The sequence below is a fragment of the Arachis stenosperma genome, chromosome 2, assembly GCF_014773155.1.
Source record: "Arachis stenosperma cultivar V10309 chromosome 2, arast.V10309.gnm1.PFL2, whole genome shotgun sequence".
Classification (NCBI taxonomy): domain Eukaryota; kingdom Viridiplantae; phylum Streptophyta; class Magnoliopsida; order Fabales; family Fabaceae; genus Arachis; species Arachis stenosperma.
Genome location: NC_080378.1, coordinates 120085232 through 120111548, shown reverse-complemented (window position 1 = coordinate 120111548; position 26317 = coordinate 120085232). Strand labels below are relative to the sequence as shown.

General features: G+C 31.8%; 4 protein-coding genes across 5 annotated transcripts; 3 read left to right on the top strand and 1 right to left on the bottom strand.

Annotated features, from left to right (window-relative positions):
- Positions 1-848, bottom strand: LOC130962021 (germin-like protein subfamily 3 member 2). The gene has a single exon (XM_057888105.1). It carries the CDS (start codon positions 811-813, stop codon positions 127-129), a length of 687 nt encoding a protein of 228 aa, XP_057744088.1. The 5' UTR covers positions 814-848; the 3' UTR covers positions 1-126.
- A 9687-nt stretch (positions 849-10535) lies between these two features.
- On the top strand, positions 10536-14159 carry LOC130960393 (cell division protein FtsZ homolog 2-1, chloroplastic-like). Of its 2 annotated transcripts, none has more exons than XM_057885775.1 (8): positions 10536-10604; positions 10913-11688; positions 11960-12259; positions 12482-12572; positions 12860-12984; positions 13128-13220; positions 13428-13493; positions 13749-14159. In XM_057885775.1, exons 2-8 carry the CDS (start codon positions 11032-11034, stop codon positions 13878-13880), a joined length of 1464 nt encoding a protein of 487 aa, XP_057741758.1. In that variant the 5' UTR covers positions 10536-10604; positions 10913-11031; the 3' UTR covers positions 13881-14159. The 2 variants fall into 2 exon arrangements, with proteins under 2 accessions (XP_057741758.1, XP_057741759.1); XM_057885776.1 differs by lacking the exon at positions 10536-10604 and adding an exon at positions 10759-10778.
- A 2775-nt stretch (positions 14160-16934) lies between these two features.
- LOC130960680 (1-(5-phosphoribosyl)-5-[(5-phosphoribosylamino)methylideneamino] imidazole-4-carboxamide isomerase, chloroplastic-like) lies at positions 16935-22975 on the top strand. Its single transcript, XM_057886129.1, has 8 exons — positions 16935-17540; positions 20336-20444; positions 20918-21125; positions 21376-21461; positions 21638-21739; positions 21890-22023; positions 22156-22204; positions 22452-22975. The coding sequence occupies exons 1-8, from the start codon at positions 17203-17205 to the stop codon at positions 22626-22628; spliced, it is 1203 nt and encodes a 400-aa protein (XP_057742112.1). The 5' UTR covers positions 16935-17202; the 3' UTR covers positions 22629-22975.
- Positions 22976-24059: 1084 nt separating this feature from the next.
- On the top strand, positions 24060-26317 carry LOC130962244 (uncharacterized). Its single transcript, XM_057888401.1, has 3 exons — positions 24060-24988; positions 25067-25583; positions 26020-26317. The coding sequence occupies exons 1-2, from the start codon at positions 24247-24249 to the stop codon at positions 25555-25557; spliced, it is 1233 nt and encodes a 410-aa protein (XP_057744384.1). The 5' UTR covers positions 24060-24246; the 3' UTR covers positions 25558-25583; positions 26020-26317.

The window sequence follows — 26317 nt, the reverse complement described above, 5'->3', positions numbered from 1 at the left end:
TTTATGACTCATAAGTCATATGAACTTTCAAAATGTAATAACACAATATAGATCACTACTATATATTAACTAATAATAACATCATTAATCTCAACATTTTCTAATACCTTATTATTATGATGCATATTACTTTGAATTTGGATCAAATTTTCTTCTCATGCTTCCAATCTGCTTAGAATCCAATCCAAAAGCCTTTTGCAATAACTCCTCATCAATCCCAGATCCAAACACAGCAGAAGGAATCTTTTGCATGCCAGGGTTTTGACTATTAAAGCTTCCAAAAATTGTTGCAATTTTGTCACCAACATTCATCATGAAATGAACCAATCCCCTTGGAAGCACCATAACTTCACCTTGTTCCAAAACCCTAGCAAAAACCCTATTGCTTGAATCAACAAAACCTATATACACTTTCCCTTCCACAACATGCACCAATTCCGTTGCCCTAGGGTGAAAATGCGGCGGGTTTATCCCGCCGACTTCAATATCCGCCCTCGCGAATGACATTCCGAGTGTGTTAAGACCCGGGAAGTTCGCGAGGCTAGCGGATATCACGGCTATGCCGTCTTCAGAGAAGTTTCCGGCCGCTTTCGTGCTGGAAAAGACAAAGTCAGTAGCCGTAGCCTTGGATGAATTCTTGCATGGGAGAATGGAAGGAGTTCCATGGTGATGAGATGCATTCATGGAACCTAATAACTTTTGGTGTGGTATGCAAAAATCTTGAACTGGATCAGGATCAGAGGCAAATGTGATGGTGGAAACATGGAGAAAGAAAATAGCAAAGAAAATCAAAAGGGTGTTTTGTGAAAACATTCTTAAGCTTTTTCCTTTAATTTGGTGAGATATAATTTGTGTGTTGAACAATGAGAGTGAGATGAGTTTATATATATATATATAAATGTAACACGTATATATATAACTTTATTATATGATTTAAGAAGCTCATATATATCATTGTGTTTAAAATGAATACACTAGGCTCTAGGAAATGATTACATTGTATAAGAGATAACTTTTGTTACATGTTCTTAGGCACATATTCGGCTACTAATAATAATAATTGTTCCAATAAATCATTATTCTTAGCTTCTAGCAAATTCTGGTCCTACTAATGGAGCTATATATGAAATATTAATAAATTTTTTGTTTGACAAGGTCTGCAAATAATGGAGCTATATATATTTCATAATATTCACCGATTTTTTATTTTTAAATTATTTTAATATTTTATTTACTTAATCATGCAATATAAAATATTTTATGTTTTTACACTGCTATTACACATCTTAAATACAAAAGATAAAAGATAAATAAACATAAAAATTGAGTACTATAAACTCAAGATGTGTAACATCTTAAAAAATGATATCGCTAGGAAAACAATGGACTATTTGTACAATGTGTACAATAGGCTATTGAGTTACAAAATAAATATCCTAAAAGTTTCAACTGATGAAAAAATATAACACTAATAGTTATATCTCTAATAATACTCCATAAACCTCTATTGTACACATTATATAAATATTCTATTGACTCCTCATATTTTTCCCTTAAAAAAATATCTCAGATTTACCTGAAATATATTACATACACAAATGTAACATATTTTAAGTACACCCAAAATATTTTATTTCTTAAAGTATTATATATTTCGAGTATACAATATTCGATTTTTATATTTATCTGTCTTCTATCTTTTGTATCCCAAATATGTAATAACAATATAAAAACGTAAATATTTTACCTATTGTACATTTTCAATAAATGATATGAAGTATTTAAATAATTTAAAAATAAAAATCCTAATATTCACATCATACATTTTAATTATTAATGTAATGGCATAACAACATTAATTTAATTACCATATATACTATTTTAGAAGCTCAGTGTATGTTTAAAATGGAACACATACGCTTTAACACTGTATATAATATCTGATAATATGATGGACAACTTTTATCACATGTTCCAAGCACATATCAATTTTGAAATTTAATCTTCTAATTAAATATTTTATTAGCGAATTCGATCTGGTCCTACATTCCTTACCATTTTACAATATAATAATTAAGTTGAGGCATGCATATATACTTATATAGTATATATATAATTTATGTACTATGTTCAAATAATAATGGATATATAATATAATATAGTAGTACCAACAAAAAAAAGAACAACTTTGTGTAAATTTATTAATGGCAACCAAATCATAAGCTATTACACGCCTTGTAGAAAGCGGTTCTGACAAAAAACTATTAACTAATTAATTAATAATAGTGATTAATTTAAGAATCTGTGTCTAATTACTCGTAGTAATTTGTTATGTCATTAGAAAATAAGACCATGTGTGCACCATTATAGCACTAAGGTTTCTTTATGTTGGTTCATTATATATATTATTCATTTCCTTTGATGTGTTTTTTTTTTCTTTATTTCATAATTCATACTATGTATTCATGAAATGAATTGGATAATGTTGTTCTAATTGCTTTGCTTGTCTCTAAAGGGTGGCATGCGTTTGAGTTGGCAAATTAGAAATCATGAATTTTAATCTACGCATTTGTGACGTTTTGATTTGTCAGCAATGTATAACGGTGGCTTTTAAAATCGAAATTTAAAAAAGATATGGAGCTAATGGAGTATTGATATTATTTTACAATATGCTTATTATAACAAAAATTCTATGGATAATTAAGATATCATTTTCCCTTAACTTTCACTGCTAAAATTTTTAGAAAACCTCTTTATTGCGATGGGTACATTATTGTAAACAAGAGAAGTTAAGAGATAAATATCTATAGATAAATAGGAAAATTTAGCATCACTTTCAGCTTACATAGCAGTAAGACTCCGATATTTTAACTCCATACCATATTTTTTATGGAAATATTAAATAACAGATTTTTTTGGTAATAATGCCATAAACTTAAGAAGTAGCAAAGAATTCTTAATCTAAATTTAAAATATTATACATATTATTATCAAAGTAGATAAAAATATAGAACAAAAACTACAAGTGTATAAACAATCATTGTAAACAAAAGAAGCTAAGAGATAAATCTCTATAGGCAAATAGGAAAATTTAGCATCACTTCTAGCTTAGATAGCAGGAATTCCATACCATATTTTTTATGAAAATATTGAACAACAGATTTTTTTTTTTTTTTGCAATAATACCATAATGAGTAAACTTAAAAGACAACAAAAAATTCTTAATCTAAATTCAAAATATTATACGTATTGTTATCAAAATAGTAAAAAATATAGAACAAAGACTACAAAATAGTTTATACTATGTTGAGGAAATTGGAATGTAAAAGAAGTATATATATATATATATATATATATATATATATATATATATATATATTACTACTTCTATTAACGTTTTTTGTTATTAGAATATAAATATTTTAATTAGTTTAACAATATTAAAAATTAAATACCTAACAACTTAAGAAAACATATTTTAAAATTTAGAAGGTAATAACTTAACCAAATAATAAGTTATAATTTGTAAATAAAATTTTAAAAATTTTTAATGACGATACTTAATTAAATAAATTCTCAAACTTAATGTATGAGTACCACGTCAGCATAAGAGCTCCCTATTTATATTACTATTAGTGTTAAATCCGTGCGATGTACGGACTTATATTTTAATTTGACATGGTAAATCTAAAATAATATTTTATAATTATAATTTTTTTCAGTTTAGTATAACATTATTATCGTCATTATATAATAAATGTACTTAATATGTTGTTTTATCTTTATTCAAAATAAAATGCAAATGGAACAGTTTGAAGTGTATAATATTTTTGAGCCATAAGGAAAGAGACCTGAAAAAATAAGAACATATATAACTGTAATAGTAGTATGTCAATTTTATACTAAACTTTATATTATAAGGCTAATAAAAATTTGTCGACAACCTAGTATTTTACTAATCTCATTAGAAAAGCAATTAGCATATGATGTTGTGCTCGATGTTACACATTTTATTTCTAAGTGTGAAAGTATAGTTAATAAATTAGTTATATCTACGACAAATATTTATACAAAAGTGTAAATCATAACATGTTACTAAAATGAAAATACTATTTTCTTATCTAAATATTGTTAAAAACTTCGTTGAATTCGACATTTGTTGTTGATGAGTTTGGATTGCTGTCTTTATCTAGAATTAGAATATTCACACCATTGTGACTCCGGACTCTTAATTCTTGACAAAACAATGTAAAGTTGCCCATTAGTGAATACTGATTTTGGCAAGTAAAGTCCTATACATGATAATGATTTGCCACATAGTGAAATACCTTAGTTTTTCAATGTTTTTCTCTTCATATATAGTATCCCGTCAGCCAATAATGTCTAAGTTGCATTCCAAATACGATTTGGTTTGTTAGCACTATTAGATATCAATAGCAATACAAACAGTTTTCTCAATTGATGACCAAACCTCATTAATAGCTGCAATAAATTTTCTATCGTCACACAATAGTTCCATAAAATAGAAAGCATCTTGGAAGCTAAGATATGTAATCTCAATAACTGTCCTAATAGACTTATATGTTGTGCAACCTTTTTGAATAATTAACAAAATTCTCATATAGTAGATATCACATGTACCCGGTGGAACATAGTTTAACCTTCCGATAGAATACTCTCTCTTGTGTGGATATCATTCCCTTTCTTCTCTATCATAAACAAATTAATTTGGAAACTCAGCATACGTTAAAATTTGACATACTTCAAATTTTTTGTTGGCCTCCATCCATACTAAGAACATTGTACCTTTCGCTTTCTCTTGATCCATGATTTTCTCAAGATTGTCATCGTCTTTAAAGACAATATTTTGTTTTTCAGGTAAATTTAAATAAATTTAAATTTATTGAATAAAATCTTAAAACAAATTTAAATAAATAAATTTGCATTGAAGTCAATATTAAAATTCCTAAATTTCGTTTTATTCATCTAATATGTGTAAGTGTTTATATTAAAAAAAATTAATTACAACTAATAATATTACGGTGGTACGACTCTCAGGTGGGTTTTTAATACATAATTATAAGTAAAATTGAAAGGAGTATTAATCGATAAGTCTGAAAAGAGTAAAAATAAAATCGCTAGGTTGTATTACTGTAATATCATTGACTTATGACTCGAGCATAAGGATTTGAATATTAGGGTGTTACATTATGGTATCAGAGCCCAAAGCATTCTTGTTTAAAGCAAACCCCTACTCGGACCATCCGGTTTGGTTCTAAGTCTAGTACTAAACTCGACATTCCCAGTTTTATTGTAAATGTGGTATTATAAAATCATGCACTGTCCTTTAAGCCTGATTATTGCAATTACCTCAATCTTATTGTCGCAATCGACCCGCATCCTGACTCCCTCCTCGTTGGCAATTTCTTGATACATGCCTTAGTAACCCGCACTTGTAACATACACCTAACCCCAATCGGCACGGTCTATTTGGGTGATGACTTCCACATCTTTGACAGCTCGAAACATCTGAAGCAGCCGCTATCTGTTTTCTCTTACCGTTCCCTTGGGACTCCTCATTTGTTGCAAAGTTATTCCGTCCTTGGAGAAAGTGTTGTGTGCATCCTCTCTCCTTAAACTCTCGACCCCTTGGTGCGAATCCTTGATTGGGCTCGCTATGACTTCCTTTCTCTGCAGCCACTTTTTTTACACACTCTTTAGCAATTATGCTCTTATTCACCAACTTTGAGAAAGTTCAAATCTCCATTGGTCCCACCGAACTTAAGATATCGCTCCGGTGCCCTCCTTCATACTTAATGAACTTTCATTCCTCGAAGTCTCCTAGAGCTCCCTGACACATACAGAAAAACCTGAATAGTTTCTCAAATTTATCTATATACTCAGACATGAACATAGTACCCTGCTTCAGTTGCAGTAACTCCAGTTCCTTGGCCGTCCTGGCAGAATTTGAAAAGTACTTTTTGTAAAATTCCACCTGGAAGGCATCCCAAGTGATAGGGTCATCACCCTGCTACAGGAGACGTCGGGCTCCTTGCCACCAATGCGATGCTTCTCTAATGAGCAGATAGGTAGCAAATTCAACACACCGCTCTTCAGGTACCAACTGCACTTGCAGTGCTCGCTTCATAGCCTGAAACCAAGTATCGGCTTCAGTCGGATTGGTGGTTCCCTTGAACTTAGGTGGATTGACCTTTAAGAAGGTAGCCAGTGTTATCGGGCCCTGAGCTCCACTTCCGCCATTGCTATTATTATTGATATGTTGCCCAAGAGCCTCTGCAGTGGCCTGCATAGCAGCAGCCATGTTCTCCAACACCGCAATGAAGTTTACCGGGTTATTCGGGTTGGTTTCCGGTCCCTGAGTACTAGTACGACCTCTCTCACGGCCTCGACCGCGTTCACGAGGCGCCATCTAATCCCTATACACACCAAACAAATGAGATCAAGTTGATCATTCTCAATATCGGAAGTATAGTGCTTCAAAATACCAAAGGTACACTCATGGACTTCATGCTAGATGTATGGGTTAGATACCCTAACTAGCACAGGCACAGACTCTGAGTATGCATTAAAGCATAAGCAGTTCCATCCCTCAGGCTCACGAGGACGAACTACTCTGATACCATAATGTAACACCATAATATTCAAATCATTATGCTCGAGTCATAAGTCAATGATATTACGGTGGTACGACTCTCACAATCTAAGGATCGATAACTCCAAGCGTTGAATATACCAAATTCAACTTCCTTCCTCAAGAGTAAAGGAAGGCAAGGAGATTAATGAAAGAAGCTCGACACTGCACCTTAGTTGTAATATTCTCTATAAAAGAGGGATCTTAACACCCCTAACAAAGTGCGTCTCGACTTAGAATACAAGAGGTTCTAGATGAAATCCACAGTGAAATCTGTGGAATTCATCTGGGACAGGTCATCGGCAAGAAGGTGTTACGAGCTGACTTCTACTGACCGACTTTTCAGAACTCACACAAATGCTATAAGCATATGGAACGACTCAAACTACCACTGAAAAATTTTCCTTTCAAACATGCATAAGGCATAGAAGCCATGATTTCCATCGACATAAATAAAGAAAAACCAAGAGCAACATTTAACAATGAAGTCAGAGCACAAAAGAAAAAATTCGACCTCCTTCTAGGAATCCGAGAGCAAACTCAGATAAGAAAAGATGTTTTGAGACAAAAGATGACTACGAGGTATGACAAGACTCACCACATACCTCATCCTGATAAAAAATAGTATCGGGCTATTGAGGTCGGGCGAAGAAAAACTGACAGCAAAATGGATAGGACCCTACAAGATTACTGAAGTCCTAGGAAAGGGCTACTATAAAGTGTCCGACCTCAAGAGTGAAGAACTACCTAGATTGCGACATGCCTCCAACATAAGGAAATACTACAATTTCTTATGAAAATGGATTTTCTACAATTAAAACACACCAATTGAAGCTCGACAAACCGTGAACATCACGAGCCGTTCCTATAGAGGTCGCCCGAGTGAAGCGACGAGGAACCAATTGGTGAAAAGAAGTTACATATGCGAATTGGAAAGAAAAACACCTCAAAATAGCTCAGGCCAAACGGTTAAAAAAGTTGTGTTTAGAACAAATCACAAAAATAACTTAACTAAATATGCCCCTCGAGGCATAAATACGACTTAACAACTTGACCTACACGAGTAACAAATAAATTGTACAAAATTTCAAGCCCATGATCTCATCTCTACAAGTTCTAAAAATAACCGACTTAGTTGTATAAAATGGAACAACTTCACAAAAACAAGTTGTTCAAAAAAAACTTGTTCTAACATGCACCATGACATAAAGACAACTCGGTTTAAACGAGTTGTGCCAGTCAATCATATTTTCAACGAACTTGTATTAAGCACAAGTCGTGTCAACCTGAGAGCAAAGATTTAAAAGTGATTTGTATCAAACAAATCATTAAAGCAATGCATTAAAAAGTGATTTGCACCAAAATGAATTACTAAAGCAAAATTGAAACAACTCGATATAAAATGAGTTATAAAAAATCAAAAGGGTAAAAACAAAAATAATCCTTCAACCAAATGACTCATACAGAAATGAGTTGGAAAGGAAAGAAAGAATTGTAAATGTTTTGAACAAAATTGAAACAATCCTCTAATTAATATAACTCGGGTGAAACGAGTTGTATCATATATAAGGATGACAACCTTGTAAAAACTAGAAAGGGGAGAGAATAAGTATACAATCTATTCACCTAAGGTGCCAATTTATGCTCGACAAAGTGCAAAAATCACGAGCCGTCCTTTTCAATGGTCGCTCGGATAAAGCAACGAGGTTCAAATTGGTGTCCAATGGTTATAATACGACTTGATGATTTAAAGCAACTCAAACTCACGAGTTGAACGAAATTGAGTAAAAAATAACCATATGATCTAAGAAATTTGTATCAAAACAAATCGTGAAAACAACTGGATATATACCGAGTTGTGCTTAAAAAAAGTGACTTGTATAAAAAACAAATCATCTATCAAAAACTCAGTATAAAATGAGTTGAACAAATCATTAAAATGCTTCATTCGATAATCTGATCCGCTTGATTGCTCGAGTCCAACTTCAAAAAACTCGACCTCGAGGAGGGGCACAATGAATAAAACAACAAAGTCCAATGGCTATAAAGATGATATGATACTTTAAAAGGACTCAAAGTAAACAAGTTGTAAAACAAGTTGTGAAGTCCTAAAAACAACTCGAACTAAACGAGTTACATGAAATCAGATAATGAAATAGACACATTTTAATTAAACGATTTGAAATGAAACAAATCGTAAAACCTTAAAACTACTCGTATCGAACGAACTAGACGAGGTTATACTAAAAAATAGTTACGAGTTTTGAAATAAACGATTTGTATCAAAATAAATCGTAAGAAATTAAAACTATAAGTTTCAGAAAGGTGATTTCTATTAAAACAAGTCATGCATCCTCAAAACAACTTGAACTGAATGAGTTGTACGAAATTATGACAAGAAATATTCTCTGGTTAAGCAAGATGTGCTAAAACCAGTCATACAGAGCCTACAAGCGTTAAATAACTCGGAAAGAACGAGTTGTACAAAGCAGTTCTAGAAAAAAGACTTGGCAAAAAACAAGTCATATAAAGAGAGCAAGTCGAACAGAACATAAAAACGACTTGTAATATCAGATTACAATATGACAAAGTAACATCTACACTACAACAAAAAGATAGCACACGGAAAAAGCGCACAAATAGTTACAGAATAACGTTACGGAAATGTTACATCATTCAAATCATGTTGAGTCGACCGATTTCCTTCGCTTCAAACCTCAAAACTACTAAACAACTTCTCCACAACTCAACATTTCGACTTGGTCATCTAATTGCTCAAGTCCAACTTTATAAAGCTCAACCTTGAGCAGTGGCATTGTTCATACCCTGACCGAAAATACAAAAGTCATGCTTAATAAGGATGAAAGGTCCACCTAAGATGGTGGCCTCTATCACATACCCGACCTCTTCAAAAAAGTCGGACACGAAGAAAAGCGACAGATGTTGCTTATCTAAGTAAGTAACTGCCTCCGCGAATCTCTCCAACTATCTCCATCTTCCCTAAAAGATAGATCCTAACAAACTTTCAAGATAAAAGGAATGGTTATCCACCAACAAAGGTGAAATTATTAAAAAAGGTGATTATCTACTCTACTATAAATACACTAACACTCAAGCTCTTGCTGACTTAAGTATCGGAGTCTCTTGCAGGTATCACCTCCACCTCCTCACGAGGAACTCAGACTTCGGCATCTCGATACCAACAAGTCGGATGCTGCCACGCAAAGGGACCTGAACCTCACATTCAGACCCATATCAACGTTTCAGGTAATTTTCGGAACAATATATATATATATATATATTCATTTTTTAATGCATTATTTTTTTTTATGTTATATTGTTTGTTGGTTTTCTGAAAGATAATTTACAGAAAATTTTGTTAGCATAAAAACGTATTTTTACAACATACATTGAAAAGGAAAAATAACCAAAAGCATTTATAATATTTTATTTCATATAATATAATTAGTCTAATAGTAATACATTAAAATTTATATTTAAATTTCAAAATTTTGTTTTTTCATGTAAAACTCAAAACACTTTTTACTTCTAACAAATTTGTTTGAATCTTATAACTTACATTATTTTCTATTCCATCTTCAATCATTGAATAATACAATCAAGGAATTTAAAATTTTTAACTTATAACATGGTAATTTCATTTTGATTAAAAATATCCTATAGAAAAAATTATCTACAAATTAACTATTCATATAAAATAAATATTACAATACGAAATATATATATTAAAATAATACATTACATACATAGTAATTAATTTCAAGTGTGTAGAAACTAGAAAGTATTTTTATTAAAAAAAATAAAAAAGAAAAAAATTATGTTAAAAAAGCGCAGCATAATTTTGCTGATGTAGCTACTAACACTGAAAACGCCTCCTTCTTTTTCCTTCCATTTTTGGTATTCACTGCTTCCATCTCTTTCATTTTCTCAGGTCTCTCTCTCTCTCTCTCTAACTTTTTTTCCCAATTTATTTTTCGTTGCTTTCACCAATCACCATTCTATGTCTTCTCCTTTATTCTTTGCTGTGTTGATTTCTATTCTCTATTCCATCATAATTGATTACATATGGTTTTCTGTTCACATCAATATACTATGTTTTCACATTGTAGGTCTTAACATTCCTTGTTCTTATCTTTATTATCTCCATTTTGTGTATTCCCCTTGATTACACATATATTCCTTTTTTTAGCATTATGATTATGTAACATTTTGGGGGCACTTTTTTTTTTTAATGAACAGGTATTGGAAGAAGAATTTCTGGGCCAGCTGAAAATTTGAATCTTTTAGGTTAGGACTTTAAATTTCCACCATAAATTTGACTTTACTTGTGGCAATTTTGAAGCTTGGATAGCATAAAAATGATGGCTACTTGTATGTCAACAAGTTTTGCACCTTGTAAGACCAGGAATTCAGCAATGGTGCTTAATGTTGTTGGGGGGAGAACATTGACAGAGAATTACCTTGGTAGGGTCTTTTTCATGAAAATGTATAACAAGAAGTATGAATTTTCGGGTGGCATTCGAAACTCGGGTCTAGTTCAAGTTAAGTGTTCAGCAAATTCCCATAGGGTTAGTCCATATCATAGTCAAGACCCTTTTCTAAATTTACATCCTGAGGTGTCAATGTTAAGAGGAGAAGGGAGCAATTCAGGGAGCAACCCGAGAAGGGACGATGGTTCGGGTAGAGATGTGTCGGAGACTTTAGGAGTTACTCCTAATCCTAGTAATTACAGTGAAGCAAAGATCAAGGTTATTGGTGTTGGAGGTGGTGGATCAAATGCAGTGAATAGGATGATAGAGAGTAAAATGGGTGGTGTGGAGTTCTGGATTGTTAATACTGATATTCAAGCCATGAGAATGTCACCTGTCTTGCCTGAAAACCGTTTGCAAATCGGTCTGGAGCTTACACGAGGTCTTGGTGCCGGTGGTAACCCTGAGATGGGCATGAATGCTGCAAAAGAAAGCAAAGAATCAATAGAAGAAGCACTTTTTGGAGCTGACATGGTCTTTGTAACAGTAGGTTCAGCTACTTTTTCTTCAAGTTTATAGCTTCTATGAATTGAAATATGGTTTTGCATATGATTTTCCTTTTAATGATTGTTTCAATATTACAACATAAGACTTAGTTCACATGCCCAATTTAGCATTCTGATTGTTGATAATTTACTTTCATTTGTATAAGGAACCAACAGTTCTTGGTATTTGATGTCTTAAAATTATGTATATTTTTTTCAAAATTTGGTTCTTTATTGGTATAATTTGCTAACCTTAAAATTACTTTTCACAGGCCGGAATGGGAGGGGGAACAGGCACAGGTGGAGCTCCAGTTATTGCTAGTATTGCAAAATCAATGGGTATACTGACTGTTGGTATTGTCACCACCCCTTTCTCATTTGAAGGACGAAAGCGAGCTATTCAAGCGCAAGAAGGAGTTACAGCCTTGAGAGACAATGTTGACACTCTGATAGTTATTCCAAATGACAAGCTACTAACAGCGGTTTCTGAATCCACCCCTGTAACTGAAGCATTCAATCTAGCTGATGATATTCTTCGACAAGGTGTTCGTGGCATATCTGATATTATAATGGTATGAACATTGTTTCTTTTTTAGTTCTTATTTTAGCTTATACTCATCAAAGTTGATGTAGATGAGTACACTGGGAATATTATCACCTGAAGTATCCTGTGAAATTATCTGTTTTTGTAGCTTTAATCCCTGTTCAATACATATGTAGGTAGCATAAAGTTGATAATGGTAGTTTTCTGTATATTCATTAATGTTCTTTGATTTTGATGATTGATTGCACAGATACCTGGTATGGTAAATGTAGATTTTGCAGATGTTCGAGCAATAATGGCCAATGCAGGTTCTTCACTGATGGGGATAGGAACTGCCACTGGTATGTGTCTAAACTACATTTGCTTTGCAGTCCCTAAATGATGATCTTCGATGCGACTCAAATAATCATTCAATGATATCCTAGGAGATCTTAGCTTGCTCTTTTGCTTATTTTATAAACTGTGTAATGTGTGTAAAGGATGAATATGATAGTCAACTATATATTGCACTGTCCTTTGATTAAGGTTCCTTTTTGCTCTTGTTTTCGGTTCATAATAACAAGCACATTCTAATTTTTGAACTCTATATATTACTGAAATTTTTCATGTGGATTCTTCTATGTTTAAGGGAAATCCAGGGCAAGGGATGCTGCATTAAACGCTATCCAATCACCTTTGCTAGATATTGGAATAGAGAGGGCTACTGGAATTGTATGGAACATAACTGGTGGAACTGATCTTACCTTATTTGAGGTGGCTGCCTATAACGATTTCTCGCTCTTACAGTTTCGTTTTTCCTAAATGTATTTGTAACAATCCACCGCTATCAGGTTACCATGTTTCGAATTTCAATTGTCTTGCATTTCCTTTAATTGATACCCCTTGATTGTTCACAGGTAAATGCTGCAGCAGAGGTTATATATGACCTTGTCGACCCTACGGCGAATTTAATATTTGGAGCAGTTATAGATCCATCACTTAGTGGTCAAGTAAGTTTCTTAAACCATTGATATACAGTTTCTCACCCAGAAATGAATTATGCAACATTACCCTTTTTTGTTTTCATCTTTTGTAGCTGTTGGAATTAGGACTTAAATGTCATTCAACCGGCCATTTTTCTAAATTTGTTCAATTATTTGAAGTTTTGAACATATAGTATAATCAGCATGATGGATTTTGTCATTGGTTTCATATAGGTAAGCATAACACTAATTGCGACCGGATTCAAGCGTCAAGAGGACGGCGAGGGCAGGCCCCCACAGGTATGGTTCAATTCTTCTGCTCGAGTAATGATTCAGAGTCCTAATTTATCCTCTTAATACTTAAACTGAGTAAAAATTCAAATATATACATTGTTTTCTAAAATCATCTTAAAGATAAAAATTCAAAAGTTTCTTTATTTAGAAGTTTGAAGGATAAGAGAAACCGAAGATAATGTGTTAAACATGTGTCTATTCGAGAATTTTTGTTGAACCTGTTATGCAAACTTGTAATTCTGGCATTTGTTCTACATACAGGCTGCTCAACTCGCACAGGGAGATACGACAGTTGGTATCAATCGGCGATCTGCCTCGTTCACCAGTGGAGGTTTTGTTGAGATCCCCGAATTCCTAAAGAAGAAAGGCCAGACACGCTATCCGAGGGCTTAAATGTGTTTTTCTCAGTTGCTTCAATCTCTTGCTTCTCTTCAATTTTCACTGTAAGGATATAAAATAATGCTTTTCTAGGTCTTAAGTCCTTAAACACCATTAGTAGCATTATTTACTTAGTTTTGCAGCTTTGAAAATTCATCATGAATGCAAATTACTTTCCAGCAATGATGCTTTGCCTTGCCATATTTGATTTTTAGTTTATTAGCTTGAATTCTTGTACATATAATATTTCAGCAATGGTAAGATTTTGCTATATAGTTCTTTGGCTTTTCATGAATATATTTGACTTGGTGTAGAAAAACATGATTATTGTGTATCAAGATAACTATTCTTAATTTTTCTTTAACCCTGTATTTAATGATATCATTTCAAACAAACTACCAACACAAAAATAGATAAGAATACTATGATTGTTGTTAATTGATTTCTTTGACTGTGTTTGGTAAGTGTCTCGGAATAGAAAATAATGAGATACATGAAAGAAACAGTCGTTTGGTTTGTATTTTTATTTTCTGTTTTTATTTTTAGTATTTTCAATTTTCAGAATTTTAAAAAAGAAAGAGCGAAAATAGGAAGGGGAAATAAAAAATAGAATTTTATTGTTTTCATCGTTTTTTTTTTCTTTTACAAAATCCTAAAAGTAAAAATATTAGAAATAAAAACATAAACTAAATGCATCCATATACATTCTTTTCAAAAGAGTTTGTGTCTTCCAAACTCATGAATAATTTTTCATACAATAATAGCCATTGATGTTAGCAAGAAACTGAAGTTTCAACATGATGTCAGGTCAAAAATCATCTGAACATTGAATATATTTTTGTGGAGTGTTAGGGGTTAGCAGATTTTGTATTTTGTAACCATTAATTAGTCATCAATAGTGTATTTAATGGTGTGAGATTACATCTAATGATAGAGAATTACTTATTTTTCTTTTGCTGGCCAAGTGCTGGTCAGATTTTAATAAAAGTGCTGACCTCGTGAACTTTCTCTATATTATTTTTGCTCAAGACTATTTATGTGAGTCTACCACAAAATTTGTGAAGTGTTCAAGAGTCACAAATTTATAAAAGAATCATGCAATTTTATTTAGTAGGGCCTTTAAGAAGACATAACCATGTGGAAGTTATAGTCACTCCAATTTTCATTGATAAAATTATCTTAATCTCCTTGTCATTCTCCACACTGTATAACATCTTTGATTTGATTTAACTCACAACCAAACCCTCTCTTTATTTATCATTTGTTTAAATGTTATAAATGAATTCTACTATTATTTTCTCTTTTTTCTTTTAATTTATCTAATTTTCTACTGACATTAATAACATTGTTAGACTCATGTAATCGAATTTATTTAGCGAGATAAGGTTTTGTTATTGTTATTTTGTTCTTAAAAATCTTACTTATATATGTTTTTCTTTCTTTTGTTAAGATTTAGGGACATTCAATTTGTAGTTTGTTTATATAAAATAATGGATAGTCATTAGAAACTAGACAAAGATTTTTTTTTCTTTGAAAAATTACTAACAATTTGTTTATAGCTGTCACCTTTCAGTTTGTTTTTTCTTCTCCCTTACTAGAAACATTAATAATAAAAAAATCAATAATAGCAAATTTTAATAAATCAATTAAAAAAGACATGACATAATTATTAAATTTTAGAATAGACGTTTAACCGTCTAAGAAATGAGTAACAACAAACATGTTACTTCCTTAAAGACATTTCAATAATTATTAATTAAAAGAATATTTTTTTATAATATTAATTAAAAGAATTTTTTTTTACATATCTAAAAATAAAGTGTTTATTGAGACTTAAGTTTATTTGATAGTTCTCATAAAATTTGCACATAAAATTCCAAATAAAATGTAGTGGAACATAATTTGATATCTTTTCCAATTTTAGTTGAATAGAGTCCACCATGAAAATAAAATCCTCCAACCTCATTGATTGAATTTTAAGGCAAGAATCATACCATCATATATCATTATCAAGATACACATTATATTATAACCAATCAACATCAATTTTAGAATCCACCAAAAATGGATCAAGAGTCCCTCACTCTCTTCCAAGTCTTCAAACACACAAAAAAAATCTTTCCAAGTCTCCGTTTTCTATTTTTCATACTTGCATTATATAACTTGTATCTAAGCCAGCCACACAATATATTATTAAAAAAAAAATCAAAACTAGATATTAATTATTATTATTATTATTTGAACAACTGAAAATTCCTCCATACTTTACCAACTTAAAAAAAATTTCTAAAACGACAATTAATTGAGAATTAATGAAGAAACATCTTACACTAACTACTTCCTAACCATTTACACATAAGTCATTAATTATTTATTGTCTGACCTAAAAACCGAACTTGTTCATATCTTAGATATTTATATGTGAAAATAATAATTAAAAATTATTAAAACCGCTTAACATAATATTTATTAATATTTTAAGTATTGTTTCTATATAAAGATGTCTTTATGCTAGCAATTACCTTTTCATAAAATCTCCTTCTCCACTCACTATTTTTTTGTTCTTAGTCTTTTAGTTTGGCAAGTAACAATCCCGCTACGTTATCAACAACATTTTTGCTAACATCTGCCAACTCTTATTTATAAGTGTGTTTAATGGAAGTGTCTTTGTGAATGTATTGTGGATGTGTCTAATAAAAATGTCTTTTTTATAGCTGTGTTTGATAAAAGTGTCTTTATAGATATATTTTTTGGATGTGTCTCTTTATATATGTGTTTAAAATATAATAATTAATCATTGTTGGCAATAAGTTGACAGATAATATATTGGTACCCTATACTTTTCCGGCAAGTAAAGTTTAATCCATCATGAATACGAGCTTCATTTAAGGGGTTTGTCTTAACTAATAGATGTTGCATGCAAAAAAATAAAATTCAAAACCTCTATGTTTGCTAATTAAAAAAATAATCCAATTTGTCAATGAACTATAATCCAAAATCTTAGATGACATAATCTCTCTATATCTACTTAAAGATTATAAATTTGAGTGTCACTCTTAACTTTTAAAAAAAAAAAAACTTAGTTTCCCCACATACTACTTATTAGGAGTGACACGTACCTTTTAAACTTACCATACAAAGAAGAAACTCTTGTGGTTGACGTGTAACTAAACTTCCCACCCATTCATTCATTGGCTCTATTCCCTCACACATCACCATTTTCTAAATCAAATCTCTCTACATAAAATGAAGTTGAACAAGAAAAACACCAAAACAACAACATATTGTTCATAAACAAATTTCCGTTCCTTGTTATTATCATTTGCTATATCTTTGCATGAAAGAGCAAGAATCTCCTTCAATGGATCAAGAAACCCCATCAACCACAAAGACCCATGTTTCTAACAACACGAAGATTCAACATGATGTGGCCATGGCAGAAGATCATAATAGTAATAATAACAATGTAAGAGAGAAGCTAAAGAGGCATAAAATTTCAATGGCAGGAAGGGTATGGATCCCAGAAACATGGGGTCAAGAAGAGCTCTTGAAAGATTGGATCGATTGCACTTCATTTGAAGCTCCTTTAGTTCCAAGCAGAATCATGATGGCTAAAGCAGCTTTAGTTCAAGAGGGTAGAAGAACAAGTAGTGCTGGATTAACAATACAAAACAGGTGTTGAATAATTTTCGTATTATATATAAAAATATAAATGTATGTTGATGAATCCAAAGTTCAGTATATCATAAGTTATATGATTTTAGCTTTTGATGAATCTAAATGTCTGGTCCTTGTTTATTTTGGAGAGATTCTTTAATGGTGGAAATTCAGGTGCAGTCGACGTGCGTAGAGTTGATAACTGAGAGTCTTTAGATGATTTGACTGATTTGACTGATTTAACTAAATTTACATCTAACGGCTCTCAACTATCAACTTCATGTAAAGTTGACTGTACTTGACTTTTCACTATTTTTTTTAGTAGTAGTTTGATTTTGGTTGTTGTTTCCTAATTAAGAATAAACAAATAAAGCACGCTATGTTTAATTCATCTATAAATGATGAGATAAATTGTTATTAAAAATTAAAAAAAAAAACTTAAACAATTCAGCTAAAACAATTCAATAGATCATGAGTCAGTTTGGTGGCACATATTTATAAATGAGTGAATGTGGTAAAACCAATAAAATAAAATAAAATAATTTTTGAATAAAAGATATTGTAAAAGGATATCACTTGTTTGAAAAAGATATTAATACTTTATATTTATAGAAACAAAAAAATTGTAATTGTTATTATATGTAGAAGATAATAATAAAAAATAATTTTGATTCTAAACTTTTTTGAGTTTGAATTTAAACTATATGATCGAATATAAGATTTTCTAAATATTTTCTAAATATTGGCATTCTTAAAATATTTAAAATTATACCGACAAGATAAAGTCCATGAATGGAAGAAGTTGCTGGGGAGATTTGATGTCCGAAGAGTACATGTGAATTTTTATATGGTAGATTAATGTACATTTTAATATTTTAATGAGTCATGTATGTATGTATATATATCGATATTAAGTGCTGTTAGTCATTTTATTCTTTTGTCACTTGAATAATTTTGTTGGTAGTAAAAACTGCCAAGTGCCATATTATTTGCCATATAGTTCTGTGTATTATAATATAATATAATATTATTATTTTATTATTATATTTAAATTTTTATTTATCTCATATTTAATTTATTATATATTTTTTTCTTATTCACGTATTGTTATTATTATTATTTAATAAATATTTTATAAATTTAAAAATGAGATTTATTTATTAATATATTTTAATTAATTTATAATTTTATTTTTATTATTATATTATTATTGATTTTTTAAAATATTATTGAAACTTGTTATATTATTATTAATTATTTAAAATTTAATATAAAAATTTATTATGTATATATTTTTTTAAATTTATAAAATAATAAATCTAATCAAATTCATTTTGAATCGCTTAAAATTAAATTAAATTAAATTAAATTGTCTATACAAAATATCTAATTCAAACTGTATCGCAAATAGAACCAAACCGTGTGCCTAACTTGTTAATCATCTTAATGTATTTGCTTCCAATTTCAATAGGACCAAGACGAGTTTAACATCAACAAAAGGATTTCGTGTTTTCAAGCTGGATATAAGTAGTCCTAGATAGTTGGAGATTGATGACCTTGGGAAAGAGTAGTTTATGCCGCAGGGGTTGAAGGTGCACAAGATTTTGGTGGAGGCAATTGCATCTTTTTCGCCATGCAAATACACTAACATTACATTCACCGCCACATAATTTTGGACCATTAAGTTTTTTTTAAGCATGCTTCTTCCTTACCTACCTCACTCAAAAGATATATGGTTGTAACTTTTGAGTAATAAATTTGGTCGAAATTTACGTCCACCGTCAAGTTATTCGAAAAACATTAAGTGATAATTTAGTCAAATATATTAAATTATTTTAATTTTTTTTAAATTAAAAATACAACCAAAATTTGACCACTTTAAAATAAGTTGGGATTTATGAAAGTGTTTAAATTTTTATTATTTTATTTTTATTTTTAGTGTTTTATTTTTATAATTTAATAAAAAATAAAAATAATAAGAAGTGAAAATAAAAAATATATATATATATATATAAACTAAAGACACTTTTTTTTTTTTGTACATTGGAGGCCCTAAGGCCAGGAACAAAACAAAAAACAAAATAAATTAACGGGGAAAAGAAACCCCACTTCTATCAGCAAATAAAATGAGAGTGGTCTCTTTAGAAGGATGATACCAAGTAGAACTAAAGACACCTTTAATAATCACAAAATAACGTGGGATTAAGATGTAAATATCAAATCACAATTAGGCCATGTTTCCTTCTTTCTTAATTTATTTTGGGCTTCTAACATTTAGCCCAAAACTTAAATGGGATAAACTACATCGGCCCAAATGAAGGAAATATTTTATTTAGACAAAAATAATTATCTTGTTTTCAAGCCCAAAAAAAAATCTTGTTTTCTGTTAAGCATGTGACATAATAAAAATACTAAAAAATTAACATAATTAATATGGTAAACCAAAAAAAAGAAATAACATAAATATGTTATTTTTATTTCTAGATAACATAAATACAAAATTTTTATAAAATTATACAGAGACATTTATTTTATAATAAAGCTAAATTTAAAAAATAAAACAAAAAATATGAATAAAAATATAGAAAATTTGTTTTGGAAGACAAAATTAAATACTAAAGTTTCATCAAAGAGATTAAAAAATTAAAAAAAAATAAATAAAATTGGGTTTGCTATTTGAGTTTCTGAGACCGTTTCCTTTTGGTTTCTTCTCCGCCGCAATCATCGTTGAGAATGCGGAATCTTCCTGCAACTCTAACTCGTTCCTTCCATCCACTCTCCATTAACAGAAACTCATCACTCTTCTTTTTCAGCTCCACCAATCACCTCCGTTTTCTTCAACCCTCACGCTCCGCTACTTCAACATTTTCAAATTCTATTCAATGTGCCGTTCGATTCCGACCCTGCATCGACATACACAAGGTACGCCACCCCTTTTACTTTCTCATGTTTTTTCCCTTTTTGTTTTGTTAAAAATTTTATTTTTTTAAGAAAAGGTTATTATTTTACGTTATTGAAATTTTCAGTGAAGGTTGTTTTTGTTCTTGTGTTTGTGTTTTGTGTTGTATTGATTGAAAATTTGTGGCATTATCCGTATTTGGTAACTTGTGAAATGATCAAGGAGCTTTTTTTTTTCTTCTAATTTTAGAAGAAAAAAAAAGTATGTGATTGTGATTCTGGAGAATGCTGTGTATGCTGGGATTTTATATGAATGAGGTGAACCCTTTTATCACTGTAATGAAATTTGAATGAAGGTTGCTATGACTTTTGGTTATAGTGATCGACAATTTGTGTCAATCATAATGTTCAGTAGTTTCTTTTTGTATAATTTGTTTTCCAAATGTGATGATGCATTCTAGGGGTTCAATTGATGTGATCTTTTATGCTTATGGCAGGGGAAAGTGAAACAAATTGTTGGTTCAACCCTTCAGGATTTGAAGGGAGATGGGTCGAATCCGGTGACAAATTTCGAATCTGATAAGTCAGCAGCTGAGTATGCAATTCTTTACAAACAAGATGGGCTTACCGGCGGCCATGCGATCATGCTCGGTGCAGATCCTTTGAGCAAAGCTGCTGCACTTGAAGCATTGCATGCTTATCCTGGTATGGTTTTCTAAATGCTGCCACTGATTAGTGGCATTTGTGTTTTCTAAAGGAACATATTTACTAAAATGTTGTGTTCTTAATTGTTATTGACTATTGAGAATGATGTTGTTGAAAGTTGAAACATGAGTCTTAGCAATATACAAGTTATGTTAGCATTTTATTTGTCCTTTATGGTTGATGATATGTTTAAAACTTACACAGATTTTTCCTCTGCTGAACTTAAATGTGGAGGACTGGTAAAATTTAGGCGGTTTGCAAGTTGGAGGGGGAATAAATTCGGACAATTGTTTGAGTTACATCGAGGAAGGAGCAAGCCACGTCATTGTCACATCCGTAAGTTCTTCTTTGAGTTTTTCCACCTTTTAATTGCCATTAACTTTCATCCATTGAGAAAGCATTTGTATTAACTCTCTCAACCAATTATGTTATTCAAGAATGCCACTTATGTGTTTTTTTTTCAATGGAAATAATTTAGCCATGTTGTGTTTAATTGATTTCTCTCTTTATAGTATGTGTTCAACAATGGTCAAATGGATCTCAAAAGACTAAAAGATCTTGTTAGAATTGTTGGAAAAGAGAGACTTGTGTTGGATCTCAGTTGCAGAAAAAAGGTACAAATGGTTATCTTTCTATTTCAACGAAAATTGTTCTTGAAGAGGAATACATTAAGTTCTTCAAGTAGTTCGCTTCAAGTTTCAAATGTTCAAGTAGCTGGATTCTTTTTTTTTTTTTTAATTTTCTTCTACGTTTTCTTTGTTCAGGAAGGTAAATATGCAATTGTCACTGATAGGTGGCAGAAGTTCAGTGATGTGTCACTTGATGCTGAAGTAATGCAATTTCTTGCCAACTTTGCTGATGAATTTCTAGTTCATGGTGTTGATGTTGAAGGGAAAAAGTAAGTTACAATTGTCCGATTCAATATTGTAAACTCCAAGTTAAAGGGCCAGCATTTTATATGCAAATGAGATAAACAGAACTCCGTGTCACGGATCGAAATACAGCTGATAATATATGATTCTCATTGCAGGCTGGGAATTGATGAAGAGCTAGTGGCTTTGCTTGGCAAGCATTCACCGGTTCGTAACTTTCTTAAGCTGTCTTGACTTTATCTTTGCCTATTAAAGTCTTAGCTAATTAGCTTGCATTAAGGTTTTTCAGTTGTCTGAATTATAACCATAAGTAAAGGAATTGTATGTGCTAGCGTATGCGTGCGCGTTTTTATCTTAAATTCTGACAAATGTTTACAATTTTATGTCTTAATTCTTAAATCAGTTTAAACTTCATTTAAGTGTCCATAGTGCTGATGCATTTTGATTATGCCAGATTCCTGTTACATATGCTGGGGGTGTGACTGTAATGGACGATTTAGAGAGGATAAAGACGGCGGGGATGGAGCGCGTGGACGTCACCGTGGGAAGTGCATTGGACATTTTTGGGGGAAACATGGCTTATAAAGATGTTGTAGCTTGGCATACCCAGCAACAAGCCTCTATAGTTTAATTACATAATGATTTGAGACTTGTTTTAAGTAGGGTCTGGTGAACTTTGAACTTTTGAATTTGTTTCTCTCGTGTTTGTAACCTTCCATTTGATGTTTTTTTCAGTGTTTCTTTCCCTCATGATTGTAGCATTTGCCTCATTAGACATTAGTTACTTAGATTCCCTTGTATGATCATAATTTGCCACTATAGTTATTTGCATTTTGATGATGTACATGTAAAACAATGCATGTAGAAGTTCATTTACTCTATAGTAGTAGTATATTATCAAAGGAAGACTAGATAGAAGACGACCTGAAAGGACTTTGTACGAGGTTGTTGAATTAGATTAAATCGTAAACTGATGAAATAATTCAGAGCTTGTGTTCAACCTTCGTTAATTTTGGAGTCTCTTTCAGTTTTCCTGCAATAATACTCAAATATTTCTAACTGCAAAAGACTACACTCTCCAATTTATTTAAAAGGTATTTACAAATTTGATTAATTAATATTAATAAACGGTCACTAACTGTTTAGTATCATTTGGTTGAAGGGATACAACCTTTTAAGAATTGTGTATATTCAAGATATTGTGTCTATTGGCTAAAAGGACACAACTCTTTAAGAATTGTGTATGTTTAAAACATTGTATCTATTAGCAATAGAAAAGACACAACCATTTGTATACGTAACTAATCATAATTGCTACGTGTAAAATGTATAAATAAGTCATTGTCAAAATGAAGTACTAAGTGTATATTATAGTTAATTATTAAGAAATTTTCTTTGTTCAAAAGAGTTGAAAATTTCTTACTATTGCTAATTAAAAAATTCTTAGGTTTCATTGTATCCTAGGAGAGTATTATCATCAACCCTATAACAACTAAGTGTGGGGACAAATATCTCTCTAAAAAAATCTAATCGTGTCTTAAAACTACTACACAAATATAAAATTTTGTCATCTTCTAATAGTAATATACCCAACATTATCTTCCCCTGTAACTAAGTTGGTAGAACTAATTATTTTCTGTGATGTACTTTATCCTAAGGGTGTTAAAGACCTAGTCTGACTCGGAATCTGAACGAGACCCAAGACATATTTTGATGAGGTTTGAACTTGGTATTTTTACCAGATGTTACTTTTAGCTCAGATTTGGATTATGTTTTAAATTATTCGGTTCGGTCCAAAATTATTTTAAATAATAAAAATATATATTTTAAAGTAAAAGTATTAATGTGATATTTTACTTTTATATTTTAATTAATATTTTTTATATTATATGTTATTATTTTTGTATTAAAATAATTTATTTTAGTATAAATATAATATAATAATTATTAAATTCAATTTTTAAAAATAAAATTTTATTATTTTAATATATAAAATTTATAAATATGTATATACAAGTTTTATATTAAATCGATCCGATTTAGCCCAATTTATTTCGAATTATTTCGGTTCTACCAAAAATAAACTTGTTGATTTTTTAGGGTTGGATCCGGAATCATATTAAACCCGCTACTTCATGCCACTACGTAGTCATCTATCCAACAGGATTACTTTCCGTTCCGTTCCGTTCCAGTATCAGCTGCTTCAACAATTTCCTCATTGCTAGGGTTTGTCCCCTTTTCTCGCTGAGATGGAAGGGATGGTGCCGGAGAAGAATCAACGATACCTTATGGTGCGATTGCGTAGAAGGATCTGCGGCGTCGACGTCATGAAACTGATAACACCCGAGAAGGATGGGGAGGAGGCTGTGGATTGGAAAAATCTACCTCCGTTTCCCTTTGATTTCAGCGTGGATCTTCCACTGGGCCGCATGTTCGCTTTCGAGTTGGATTCCAAGATTCATCTCGTTGGAGGTGTCAAATATTTGTCCGAATCAGCTGCTTCTTATGATGGTGCTTCCGAGCCTTGCAAAAAAGTCTACGAACTAGACCTTGACAAGAAGGAGGTGAAGGAGTCGAATTCAATCTATGATTTTCCAGGGTTTATTAATACCAGATACTATATTCTTCACAAAATCGGAAGTGATTATTATTTGATAAAGATGTGTGGTTGGGACCGTCTCATACCCGGGTCTGCTCCTCATAATTTTTGGGTTCTACGCTCTGGGACTAGGGTTTGGAAAGACTTACCTGATGCTCCTGGTCATCCTAATCCACACTCAGATTCCATAATTGATCACAGTTCATGGTTCGACTTCTATGGTAAGCTATACCTCCGAATCTGCTTCGAAGATGGAAGCGTTTTCGTCTACTCTTATGACACCCATAACTCACATTGGACAACCAGTGAGGGTGACGATAGTTTTACGCGTTCTTTTTGTGTCCCAGTGTGTGGCCAGCGTCGGTTCTTTCTTCCAAGTGTGCGTATTCCAGGTATCAGCTAATTTCCTGCATCTTCCTGTTGTTTATTTATGAGTATTGTTATTCGTATTGGTATTGATATTGTTACAGATTTGTTTGATCCTGGTAAATACCTGGCACTTTCATGCGAATGCATTGGAGAAAAATACTTGATGTGTGCTTTCCAGGTGGATGAATTGGGTGTCGTTATCTTCCAAAGGCTTGAAGGCTGCTTAGATAGAATGCCGTCCTTGTATTATGAGGAAACGCCGCCTGTGCTTGTTGATCTTGATGGCAAAGGCACGTTTGTTGTTATGGCACCTGGCTTTGCAAACGATCAAACAGAGGACCCAGTCCTCTGCGTGTTGGTTCTTCAGGTGGCAATGAAGTTTGTCAACTATCCCTCTCGGGTCTTCCGTAGGTCTGTGAGGTCCCCATTGGAGTGTGAGTTCTTAGATTGGAAGGTCCTTAGCATGCACATGTACAGCATGAAGCTGGGCATCAATGAGTTGCCTGCTTTCTTTGTTTTCCCTGACATCCAGTGGGAAGAGAATGCCCAGGAGGTCCAGAGGTGGGGAAAAAAGAAATGTAGGCGAATTTGAATTTCGAACATGCTTGCTTCAAAAAGGTAATGCTCCCCGGATTTAGATTCTCTAAAGTTTGAATTTCAATTTAGAGAATAAAGTGTGATCTCTCACTATTTATTTTATAGGTGAGACAAAGAATAAATATGAGAGATAAACCATTCAAGGGTAAAAGATCACACTTTACCCTCTAAAGTACAAATTTAAAATTTAGAGGATCCAAATTCAATGCTCGCTTCTGTTTTGTCATCATTTTCTTAAAGCTGCTTTATTATTTATTGTTATCCCATAATGATTGGTTGGCTGTGAAATGTGAATGCTTTTGTGCTTGACCATTTTGTACTGTAATTCTGTTTGGCCAATACACATTAACACACATAATCGGCTGCTGTGAATAAGTTTATGAAGGTTCTTCCTGGTGATTTGATTGTTAGTTTGGAATATATGGAATATCATCGTTGATATTTTTTATTTTGATAGTTCCCACTCAAAGCTTGCTGTTCACATGAGGTCCTACCATCTTGTCGCCGTTTGAATTTGTTGAACTTGCAGCATCAAGCACTGAAATCTCAATTATTAAACCCAGTAGGATGTGTAACAAACCGTGACAAGGACAGCTATGCTAGTTTTCTTGCATTCTATAGTAGTATATTATCAAAGGAAGACTAGATAGGAGACGACCTAAAAGGACTTTGTACGAGGTTGTTGAATGAGATTTATACATATATTGTAGAGCGTAATGACATTGTTGTACTTAAATGGTAAACTGATGAAATAA